Genomic DNA, 12,393 nt, shown 5'->3' with positions numbered 1-12,393 from the left:
AAAAAAGAACAAGAAAATGAATTCAGGATTTACTGGCTTGGGTCGCTCACAGAATGATCTCACTTAAGAGCTGAACTTATCATTATTCTCAATCAATAAGATTGAAGCAGAAATACACATACAGAATTCATCAAATATGTGTCTTCTGATACTTTGGAAATGTCCATAGTTTGTTCAGGACTTTATGGGGCTTTCGCACTAGAGCTTTTGGTGCAAACCCGTGTTTGTTTGGATAATGTGAACGCTGTTTTCTGAACTGTGCCTGAGTGTGGTCTGGAGTACAGTTCACTTCTGATGAGAACACAATCAGTTCACAATCATGGATAACGTATCATTAATAACGTATGAATGAGTCAAACTGTGTTTATGTGTTCACTCACACGCTTTCCTGATCAGCGCACAGAGGATTTAATTCCTGCTCGATCGAACTCGGGTTCAGACCGAGTGTGAAAGCACGTCATCTGACCATAAGGGTCACAGTGTGCACACACACGCTTCTCACCAGGAACCAGATGCCGAACTGACTGAGCAGTCTCTGGTCGTGCTGGTCGTCCTCTTTGTTGTCAAACTCCAGGTTGTCGAGGGAGTGATGTGATGAAGACAGACCCATCTGACGCCGGCGGTTCAGCTCAAACTCACGCAGCTCTGCGTGGATCTCTGCCTCCTTCAGCAGACTGCGGCGCGAGACAGAGACATTACATCACACTGATTTATGCTCAGTTCATATTAACATGCATGCTATTCAGTTTGACACATGCTCTGAAAAAGAGTAAATCATTATATCTGATTTCTGAAGGATCATATGACAATGATGTAGAACATTCAGCTTTGATAATAAATGAATGAATGAATAAATAACATAAATGCAGCTGTGGTGAGACTGTGCTGCCACTGTATTAGTGTTGTATATCTAGTGTGTCCTCTTCACATCACCTGATCACTGCCTCCACGGTGCACACCAGCTCCTCAGCGCCGCACTCGCGGGTGTTGATGGGTGGAGGAGACGTCTGGTACAGGTGCGTCTCCGCTGACGCCCCCACCTCGCTGCTGTGGTGGTTCACATGACAACGCTTGCAGTAGCGCACGGGCCGGTTGCCGTGGCGACCGCAGCATCCCGCTGAGAAGCAGGTGACGACGGCGCGCCTGACGTGAGAGCTGCAGTTCTGTGAGAGACGGTCAATGAACACGTGATGAGCAGCACAGAAACTGGACACTTCATCTGATCAGCTGCAGAGGAACAGAATATGGCTCTTCATGCGTACAGCATTTATAGATGAAATGTGCTGCTATGAGCTGATAATAGATGACCTAGAGATGATGACATGGACACACACACACACACACACACACACACCGGGCTTACCTTCTTCTGACATATAGCAGAAATTTCAGCTGTAGGGATGAAATCATAAGGGGCATTGTTATAATACAAGAAAAGAATAAGATAAGACACGTTAGCTTTACTTTCACAGCATTTATTCATCTAGCATTTCAAGCATAAATCTACATTCTTATGAACAAGCATGAATTAACAATCATTTATGTATAATTTAACATTAGTCTGGATTAATAAATGCTGTGAAGCTGTTCATTGATAGTTCATGCTAACTAATCATATCAAATTGAACTTTATGGTAAAGGATGACAGAATTATCATTTTTGGGTGGACTATTCCTGTGAGTAATACACCAGTGTATGAAGTTATAGTTTTATAAGGAGGATGTGCCACTGACCTTGTGGTAAAAGCACATCGACGAGCCACTCAGCATGATCGCTGTGGAAGATCCCAGAAGATGAGGAACACACACATGCTCACATTTCCTTCTCTAGCTGAAGATCTGATCATCTAATCTGAGCTGACCGACGGGAGACAAACAGACCGCTCTTTCTCAGCCTGCGCTCTGCTCCTGTCTCTCTGTCCCATCAAACACCCTGTCTTTCTTTCTTTTTAAATAGGGACGTTTACCAAAGTGAGATACAAACAACAAAATCAGCAAAATAAGCCAGAAACACAATTTAATCATGGGTTTCATTTTCTTTCCTCACTAAACACAATTATAAGATAAAAAGACCTTATTAAAGAGGACTCCTTTAAGGTGAGATGTACAGCTGAAGGCTGAGCAGATGACTCTAGATATTCACTGCAGTACTGCAGCAGACACACACTGAAGCGCTCAAATGAAGCACTTACCCAGCGATCCTCTGGCTGCACTCCTCACAGATGTACAGCGGTGGAGGTTTGTCCCCCAGTGCCACCGAGAGCGTTGGATCAATACACATCTGAAAGCACACGGACGGAGACACAGTCACTCCCCACTCTCACAACGGCTCCAACAGTACAAGAAACACTAGTAAAATACAAGAGTTATGTCTAGAGTATTTTGCATAGCTATTATAATTTGTCTATCTGTTTTCTTTTCTCCTTTTTTTGTCTTTTCCTCAATTTTAGTGTTGTGTGAATGAGATATTGCCTTTGAGAAGTATCTCAGGGCGAACCATAATTTTGGATGATTGCACAGACGCTATTGGACGAGAGCTGAACTGGATGATGACATCACTGAATCATAAATGAACTGAAAAATGAATGTTATTGTCATCTTGCATTATTGACAGACTATTTCCCTGTTCAACACTGTAAACTGCTTTCTCACAATCAGTAATGTATAAAGTGCTATACAAATAAAGGTGACTTGACTTGACATGTCATAATAATTATAATTATTATTATTTTTACCTCACAACCTCACTAGATCTGATAACAATCTGTTGGTTTTGAATATCTTCTCAAATAAACAGCATATTGTGCATGCACTGATCTCAGTATCTGTGTTTGACGAGAGGTAACAAGGTCATTAGTTCCTCCTGGTAATTGAGTTACAGCATGTCTCTTCCTGCTCTGTTTCTATGTTTCATTACACAGAGCAAATATTTACAGACATAAAGACAATCAATCAGTACCTGGGCTGTATTTTTTTAATTATTCTGGACATTTGTATGCTTTGAAGTTATTGTCTGAAGGTCTTTGCACACGGAGTCCTACATTTTTGTGTTTGTGCATTTTCGCATGTGTAAAAATAAATACAGCCTCACGTTGTGTCAATCATGTTTAAAAATTTTTTGGATCAGGTTCGATTTTCTGCGTTTTCACATCCGATCATTGCATCTTGATAGATAGGAAAGGGTGGTACAAAAAAACAGAAAAACACCAGTGAACATTTCAGACTCGGTATGCAAAGACCTTCAGTCACAAAATCCTTTCAGTGCACTGAAATATGTGCTCCCTAAAAAAATCCCACAATATCTACAACATTTTGATTAGACTTCGAAGAAAATAAGTGCAAAAGAACTAAATGAAAGAATGTCAGCAGTAAAGAGTCACAGTACCTTCACCGCCGGCTTATTAATAGAGTTCTGACACTCCAGGTGTTGGCAGTGAATGGGGTTCCAGGCTGGTACGTAAAGAACAAAACACACAAATAATGTCTACATTTCAGAAGAAGGTCTGTCTCAAGCCACTGGAGCAGTGATGTCCAGTCTGTAAACATATCATTATTTGGTACAGTTCTTTTTTGTGAATCTTTCCACCAGTTCACCTAATCAGACTGAATCAGATGGGACAGTTGCATCAGAACTATCAGTCAATCAGTGAACCTCTCTCAAATTCATCCCACAGTTTGTCTGCTTCTACAATCATTGCAGAGATATTCCCACAGAGAGTAAGTTTTCTGCAAATGTTTCAGGACACTAAACATCTAACACCCCCACCTGCAAACTGAAGTATCGAAACTAGTGCCTCTTTCAGGGAAGTTGGCAGCCAAATATCCCTCTTTGGGTCATAAGGATCATAGAAAGAGGATACAGGATACAGTTTGTGTCCTTTACGAAAAAGAAGTTTATTCAAGTGTGCTATTTTAAACTACAAATAGGAACGTATTCTTTTAGTTTACTTTTTATGTATTTCTCAGAAACATGCTTTATGTACTCCTCAGAAATATGTTTAAAAGGACATTTAAGTATACTTGACTTATACTTACAAAAATTATAAATATATTTGAGCTATACTCCTAGAATCCATGTTTCCACTATTATACAGTAGAGGGCGCTAGTACACATCGTCTGCACAGAATTTACAAAAAAAACACAACACAACACAAGTGAAGAAGAAAAAAGAAACACCAGATACTAACACATGTAAGAGGATCATCTGACATGAAACAGCATCAAAACAGACCAATGAAGAGGTAATAATTACAGTCAAGCTTTGGGGTGTTGGTTGACTTGTCTATGTTTTGATTATCATTCTGAATCCAATTCATAGTCTTTTTTCAGATTTTTGTTCAACATGTTATTTCTTTATTTTTTTATGAAAGACATTAAAGTGTTTTAAAAAAGAATTCATGAAGCTAGAATAAAATGTTTTTGTTTACAAGCAGAAACCCTGTTCTTTCTTTTAGGGCTGCTCCGATCACAATCGGCCGATCGTTAATGCGCATCTCGTCAGTAAAGCCGGTTCTCTAATCAGCGGTTAATTCCATCAGGTGCGTGATTTCACATAGAGCAGCTGTTACTACACAGAGCCGTTGTTAATAGAGAAGATGCGCAAATCCACTTCATTTTCAGCGTTTATTTAGTTAACAACGGCTCTGTGTAGTAACAGCTGCTCTATGTGAAATCAGCACCTGATGGAATTAACCGCTGATTAGAGAACCGGCTTTACTGACGAGATGCGCATTAACGATCGGCCGATTGTGATCGGAGCAGCCCTAAAAGAAAGAACAGAAAGTTTTCCTTGTGTTAAGTCAAAGTCTTTCATTTCTCTTTGAGTTTCTGTTTTGAGGTGCTTTTGTTCTGCATTCTAGTATTGCATAATCGGTTTATTGCACAATACTAGAATTTTGTATTATTGATATAGGTTTTTAATATTTGACGTATATAAAATTGGCCGTTTTCCATATATGAAAAACCTATATTAAAACCTATATTAAAACATACAGTACCTCCCCACACACAGCTTTTGATAGGTTATTAAACTGTAACCCTGTTCTCTGAAAAAGCAGGAATGAGATGCTGCACCTCAATAATCTCTTCAGACAAACCTAAAGTTATGCCTTTCCATTAGTTGTGGCCTAATGGTTAGAGAGTCGGACTTGCAATCTAAAGTTTGTGAGTTTGAGTCTCGGTCCGGCAGGAATTGTAGGTGGGGGGAGTTAATGTATGGTGCTCTCTCCACCTTCAACACCACGACTGAGGTGCACTTGATCAAGACACTGAATCCTCAACTGCTCTCTGGACACCGCAGCATTAATGATGCCCACTGCTCCGGGTGTGTGTTTACGGTATGTGTGTGTTCACTTTGGATGGGTAACATCACCACAGTTAGCTGTATATCAAATATATTAATTTTTCTTCCCCTTTTTCAGGGAACAAGATTCCCTGTCCCTAATCTATTAAGACCTAATCAATGCTAGCCTGTCACATTCACTGAACAAAACATTGATGACAATAAACAACCCAAAATAATATATAACTGAACGGATAATTCACAAAGCAAATATCTGCCTGAATTTAAATGTGTTTGAGCATGTAAACCACAATCCTGAGATGCTAGAAATACATGCTGACATTATTGTTTGACCTGGTTGACTGAAACTAACAATTTGTTGCATGGTTTGGCGAATTCAGTCAAACACCTCACCTGTGTACTGCAGGCCTCTGTACTCACTGATGGCACCCGGAGGCTTCAGATTGGGCCAGTAATGGAAGAGCATTTGAACAGCTGGAGGTTTGACTTGGGATGGGCCGTAGGATATGACGTATAGAAGATCCTTTAAAAACACAGTGATCTCCGAGTCAGTGAAAAGTGCTTTTGGAAAAATGTCCAATAAGACATAAAGAACCAAAGCATACCTTCCATACTTCCTGCTTGTATTTCATGAGACACTCCAAAAGCTGACAGTGGTATACTGAAGACAAACAGAGAAACAGTTAGAGCCCAGACCCGTTCTGTACGGAAACAGCTACACTATTATAGAGACTGACATCAGAAGAAACTTACTTGCAGGCTGATAAATGCGTATGTACCTGGATTGGAAGTGTACTGCATGGCGACCATCAGCATGGAGGAGGCAGACAGATTGACATACGCTGGAACGCCACCCTCTCTCCGAGTCGAACCCACTGCAACACAAAAATCATCTTCTTACTGTACAGTGCACAATTGTGACATGGTGCTGCATGTATTAGTGGTTGCTGCTAATCAAACCAGAAATGTGCTCTACCGGAAGCTCAAACTGTGATTGCTCAAATACTGAAGCCATTCTCTGACTCTTTCTTTGAAGAAACATCTCTCATATTCACACAAATACAGTTAGTCGTGTACTCACGTATGGCCATGGGCAGGAAGGACGTGCTCAGGTACTCTATGATGTCTTTGTGCAGGAAAGGAGGAAAGGTGGCTAAAGTGGAGATCATGGTGTAGGGTAAAGTGCTGAGAATATCATCACTAAGAAAAGGCAGGAGGCATGTTGTGGTGTAAAATATGGCCTGTCCCAGATCTGAAAGACAAACAGATGAACGAATGAGCATCATGTCTTCTAGAGATGCATACGGCTTTACTAGCTCATCTCTGAACAGTACAGTGACATTTAAAGCTTTGTTACTGTGTGTTCATTTGTGTACAGATGCTGCACAATGAAAGACGGGTATACTGTATGTTACTATACGGTGATAATGTGGTTATCCAGTCAAAGCTCTTTATGGTAAATGACAGATGACAGAAATAGAAGAAGTTAAGACTCATGCACATTGTTGAGATAAGTAATTATAAAACGAAAGCAATTAATGGCATACTTGATTTTATTTATCTGCCAACAGATAGAAGAGATAAAACTGGACTTTTAAATATTGGCTGATTAATAAGATGCAGCAATGTTCTATTTTTTAGATTCTTTTAATTTCCCGAGAAACACAGAGGATCTCAAAGAGGTCAGAGTTCACAGAGTTTATTCTGTCAGCATTTATTCCCCTCATGTGCTCCCAAACCTGAATGACTCTCTTCTGCAGAACACAAAAGAAGATACTTCAAGAATATCAGTAACCAGTCACCTGACTGTTGACTTTTCTGAGACATTTCTCAGAGTATCTTCTTTCATGTTCCACAGCAGACAACAACATGAGGGGGAGTGAATGAGGACAGAATGATGATTTTTGGACAGACAGTGTGCCGTGACAGAACTGATTGGTAGAAGACTGAGCGATTTGTTTGGATGGTAATCAGCACCCATCTAGCAGCAATCCTTATTTGGAGTGATGTATTTTACAATGCGTGTCATACTGTCTCTCCTCTGATAGGGTCAGAGATGTGTTTCGGGAGGACTCACCGTGCTGACCGTGCTGCAGCAGGGGCACCAGGTCAAGCAAGGAGACGAGGGTGGCATAGAGCCCCTGATAGTCCAGTGAGGGGTAATCTGAGATCTGAACCTCCCGACTCTGCTGGGTGCCACCACCCCGGTCGGCCGGGGCGTCCCGCAGAACGCTGTAAAGGAGGGATCGAGTAACTGTAGGGTTGATGGAACTGACTTGTGGTCTTAGAGATGGGGTGAGTGGGAATGGCACAGGAAAAAGACACATGGTCATGGGCACGGCCAAATTGGAAGCTTCCTGGCTCTCCTTTCTGCCTGTACGGGACAGGATGCTGCTCCGAGGGAGGGGTGGGGGGAGGGAGGGGAACAGGGGAAAAAAAGAGACAACAAAGACACAAAGAAACAGCACATTACATTGAAATGGCTCTACAGAGACAGCGTAAGTAGAAAAGAACCAAACCCAGATATTCCCCACATAGGATGCAGTGTCTCCACAGACTTTGGAATTTGCTTTGGACGTGCCATTACTGTCTATGCATTTAAGAAAAGCTGGCTTTTGATTTGGACCGAAACTCAAGCAGCGCTTGCGCTTGCGAAACAGGCGACGATCACTGCATCTCATGCGTATCTGGTGACAAGGAGCAAAAATATAAAAAATGGCATGTTTTCAGTGGCAGCCCCGTACTTCGCCAGAGGAACGAGCTTTGAGACGCTCGCGCCGCGTCCTCCGAGCGGCCAATCCCCAGAGGACAGGCGGCGCGGGCCAATCAGGAGGCCAAAGAGCCACATGGGAAATATCGAGCAATGGAGGGGCTGTCAGAGATGAAAGCAATCTCGAAATAATTAGTTTTGAGGACGATACAGAGATGACACTTCAGAAACATGCTTCAGCCAGTAATAAACATGTATGTGAGGTTAGACTAAAAGCTCCCTGGTCACAACACATGTTTATTGCACCGTCAAAAAGAATGTCTGTATGTAAATACATTATGATACTGCCTCAGTATCATTTTGGGGAAGAGAAATAATGGTTCGACAGGCATATGGATTTCAGTTCTAACAGAAATGTCACTAGTCTACGGCTGGGGAGAACTGTAATGGAAAAGGAATACACTGGTTTCGAAAGCAATGTGTCATGTTTGTGGAGGGATGTGGAGGGTGTTTGTGTCTGCTGTCCCCTGTCAGCTTCTACCTCAGCAGTAATTTGGTCTGTGATGGTCTTGGAGGGAGAGGAGAACGTAGTTGGATGTGCGTTACATACAACAGGATGGTGCAGTATTTCTCACACGGTCTATTATCAAAGCTACACATGTCAGCCCTGTCTGGCTGGGAATGAGAGGTGGTTCAAAACTCCCTAAACACCTCAAACCCACTGAATACTGTGGGAATCAGTATTTGATATCACTGACAGTGCTTTCATTATCAACCCTTCATGACAACAAGATCCTTTAACACACAAACAGTGACAAACAAAAACATAACAGGAATCACAGATACACAGGACTACATACTGTTCTCAGATGCTAGACTTCATCCAGCATGCACCTTTATTAGACTCTTTCTACTGATATATGTGAACATGAGGAAGAGCTCTTACACATTACATGAACTCATGAGTCTGACTATAATTACTGACATTTAAAAGACAAATATTAAGGACAAACAAAACCAATACTCGACTCAGGACTTCCCTGATAGTGTTTGAAATACAGTTCAAGTCTCTTTCTCTTTAAACAATTCATCCAAAATGTGTACTTCTGGCATGCATGAGGTTCCTGCGTATATCTGATTATAAAATAGAGCTCTAAAGTCTCAGTGGCTATAGGAATGATCAGATTTACATAGAAGAAGAGACATTCATCTGCTCTGAAATCATGAAACTAGTCCTGTCTATCACTAGAAGGCAACATTTGCAGTGTTTCACCTATATTTCCAGTGTAGTGCACTTACCTGAGCAGGGTCTGGGAAAAGTATTTCAGAGTGTTTGCAATGTCTGTTCCCGATGGCACTGGGTAAATATTGTGAAGCACACGGTTGTGATACTCTTGCAAGTATCGAATCTTAGAGCCAACTAAACAAAGAGCAAAGTGACACATAATTAACATTCAATAGTGTTCAACACTCCACTGCTGCTGCTGCTTTGTGCTGTTGATGAAGAAATCAGTAGTGAACATCTCTCTCAAACTGACATCTGTATTTTCACCGCATTATAGTAGAAATGAGACAGGTTTTCTAACTAGGGAGTTGTTCCACACCAGACCGTTTGGACTGTCAGATGAACGCAGTGAAGGAACCGCTGGAGCTCAGATGTGTCATGATGACTCCTGGAGCACGCTCTTATTTCTCACACTGGGTGAAGATGTTTTGCTTCAATTTTTAGCTCTTATCACATTGTTTTCTGTCTTACAACGGGATAATAATAAGATCAGACGTTTCTGAGGAAGACAGAAGTGATCCAGCTCAGAGCTGTCAGCAGGGGACTTCTTCACTTCCTCAAATTCAACACGATCCTCCAATCAACCAATCAGAACTGAGGGATAACCTTTCAGCAAACATCTGTTTTAGGATAACCATCAGGGTTAGGTGCTTCTACACACTTGTTAATCAGCTATCATTGCCCTCTGATTTGAGGAATAAATGATGAGTGGGGTCAGGTTTAGTGGTAGGGAGTGGGTTAAGTCTGTTTATTGGACAGTAATGTTGGTCCAGGAACATGTCTTACTTGGCAAAATCACGGCGACCTCATCACTTCACAAAGGAAAATGATGGATTTGGAGTAGCATAAGAATAAATAAAAAAAAGAGTTTGTTTCATAATTGTGGCAATGGTTGAATAAATGATCCAATTCATTGAAACAAGTAGCTCAAAATAATCATTGTGTTAAAACAGTGAATGTCTGCATATCTGTTTTCTGTATAATGAGAGAGAACAGGGACTGTGTCTGTCAAGCTCCAAACTGACATTAAACATAACACGATCTCAACCCTTGTCCATACTGACGATCTACTAAGTATTGTGAGTTCATGCGAGGAACAGACACTGATGCAAGTTTAAAGACAACAGATTATTTCTGATTCTTAGTGATGTAAAATGCTTTAAAAAGGTCAAATTCTGTGTAAAGAAAAATGGCATTGTGCTTTCTGTGAGTAATGATCTAGATTAAAATAGAAATATGGACTATTGTAAAGAAATACAGTATCTTTTATGTATTGTTGCCTATGTATGAATATTTATTTTACATGTTGTACACATTATGTATGTAATTTATTAGGTTATGTGGTTATAAATGATGCTTTATTATTACATTATGAGCTACCATGATGAGTCCATAACATAATTACAACACAGGCCACAGGCCAGATCTGAACAAACCTGGATGAACCCTCGAAGACTGCTGAGTTATAGACTAAATGCTCATCTACATCTCAGCATGATATACAGTCAGTTATAACATCTTGTTCGTGAGACTAGACCAGATTAGATTGATGTTATTGAGCACAGATCCGTGAAGCATGATGTGTCGAACAGGGATCAGGTGTTACATATGATGGGGATCACATCACAAACAGAAGGGGCTCGATTTAAGCTTCACTGCACCTGTTCTGGACTACATGACTGTGTTTGAATAGCAGTATGAACGATCAGTCAAATCATTCGCATTGTTTTATATTATAATTCGCTATAGTTTGCGCGGATGCTTATTTTTCAGGTGGACAGACTGTTGGTCAATAAAGCCGACAGAAAGCGAGAGTCGCCCCCTATCGGACAGCACTGCTCATCTCCAGCATCACAGACATCAACCATCTACTGATGTCTCCAAATAACCCTGTCCTTCAGTGAGATCAGATGAACACACACCTGCAGTTCATCTGCGTTTACACCACAGCTCGAGCTTGTGTTTGACTGCAGGGATGACCTGACGATTCGACCTTGAAAAAATACATCACATCTTCTGTCTTCTGCAACACATTATCATGATCTGAGTCTGAAAACTTACTGTAAGCTGTTATTGTAAAACTCTAACATTTCTACCCTTCGTACTGTACAGTATTTATGTCTACACACAACACATATGCGCTCATTCTGGCTGCTGCCGAAACAACGCCGCTCCCGTCGAGATTCTATATATTCCATCTTTTATTTCATATATTATTCCATATATAACACAGGAGAAAGCGTCGTCATACTTACATTGCTCTGCCTTCGTAGACATGTTAAAAAGTCTCCTCGTTTCATGAAGCAATGAAGATATCAGCGGCTCGAGCGTCAGAACGGAGCGGAGCGTGCGAGCTGAATGACGCGGAGCGCAGGAGAGAGAGGACGCGTCTGAACCGCTGTATGGCAAGCCGTTTTAACATTTAATCTATTAGCTGTACTAGTACTTATTTTTAAGATACAAAGTATCTTTTCCATTAAGTAGGATAGTAGTGCTTATTCTTTAGCTACTGATGATTATTCTTTAGGGAGCTGCCTTTTGTAAAGTTACTACTACTTATTCATTAGATAACGTTACTAGTTTATTTATTAGATACCAGCACTTATTCTAATAGTGACTAGTATTTAATTATATTCTTCTTGTTAAGAAAATAAAATCACTTATTTTTTTAGTTACTAGTAACTTCTAGACCCATATCCTAATATCCTGAACTTAATAACTGTAAACCCTAATAAGTTCACAGAACTCAAAAAATATTTTGTAATGTTACACAAAAACATTTAAGTGATGTTTTTAAATGTTTTAATTTTACATAAAATTTTAAATTACATTTCCAGTTGCCTTAAATTATCTCAGTGTTATCTTATAAATATTAATATTTCTCAACTTATAATTAGGGAGTAATTCACTCAAAATTTTCTCTATTTTTCAACTCATATAAAGTGGGAAATACACTGAAGTCCATCCTCAGCCTAACCACAGGCTCTACTCTTCACCACAGCGGTAACACTACAAAACCGACATAACAGAAACCTTTGTAAATTCTAATATAACACCACATTTAGGTAATAACTTGTGTCTCTCTGTGTGAATCTT

At 40.5% G+C, this 12,393-nt stretch overlaps 1 protein-coding gene across 2 annotated transcripts in view; it reads right to left on the bottom strand.

Annotated features, from left to right (window-relative positions):
• The window catches only part of unc79 (unc-79 homolog, NALCN channel complex subunit), a 40,385-nt gene extending 28,693 nt beyond the window's left edge, over window positions 1-11,692 (bottom strand). Inside the window, exons 1-13 of one of the 2 annotated variants that reach the window (XM_026229236.1) lie at window positions 11,553-11,692; window positions 9,312-9,432; window positions 7,380-7,534; window positions 6,384-6,554; window positions 6,082-6,177; window positions 5,908-5,963; window positions 5,696-5,825; window positions 3,385-3,449; window positions 2,192-2,280; window positions 1,734-1,774; window positions 1,364-1,392; window positions 934-1,163; window positions 503-674 (exon numbers count right to left, since the gene is read on the bottom strand). In XM_026229236.1, coding sequence (XP_026085021.1) covers window positions 503-674; window positions 934-1,163; window positions 1,364-1,392; window positions 1,734-1,774; window positions 2,192-2,280; window positions 3,385-3,449; window positions 5,696-5,825; window positions 5,908-5,963; window positions 6,082-6,177; window positions 6,384-6,554; window positions 7,380-7,534; window positions 9,312-9,432; window positions 11,553-11,574 — 1,377 coding nt within the window. In that variant the 5' untranslated portion in view covers window positions 11,575-11,692. Of the gene's footprint in view, window positions 1-502; window positions 675-933; window positions 1,164-1,363; window positions 1,393-1,733; window positions 1,775-2,191; window positions 2,281-3,384; window positions 3,450-5,695; window positions 5,826-5,907; window positions 5,964-6,081; window positions 6,178-6,383; window positions 6,555-7,379; window positions 7,694-9,311; window positions 9,433-11,552 lie in introns of both variants that reach the window. The other variant, XM_026229235.1, reaches the window with a different exon arrangement.
• Between the last annotated feature and the right edge of the window lie 701 nt (window positions 11,693-12,393).

The sequence above is a fragment of the Carassius auratus genome, chromosome 42 (assembly GCF_003368295.1).
Source record: "Carassius auratus strain Wakin chromosome 42, ASM336829v1, whole genome shotgun sequence".
NCBI classification, from domain to species: Eukaryota; Metazoa; Chordata; class Actinopteri; order Cypriniformes; family Cyprinidae; genus Carassius; species Carassius auratus.
Note: the sequence above shows the minus strand (reverse complement) of the source record. Positions and strands in the feature narration are given on the sequence as shown.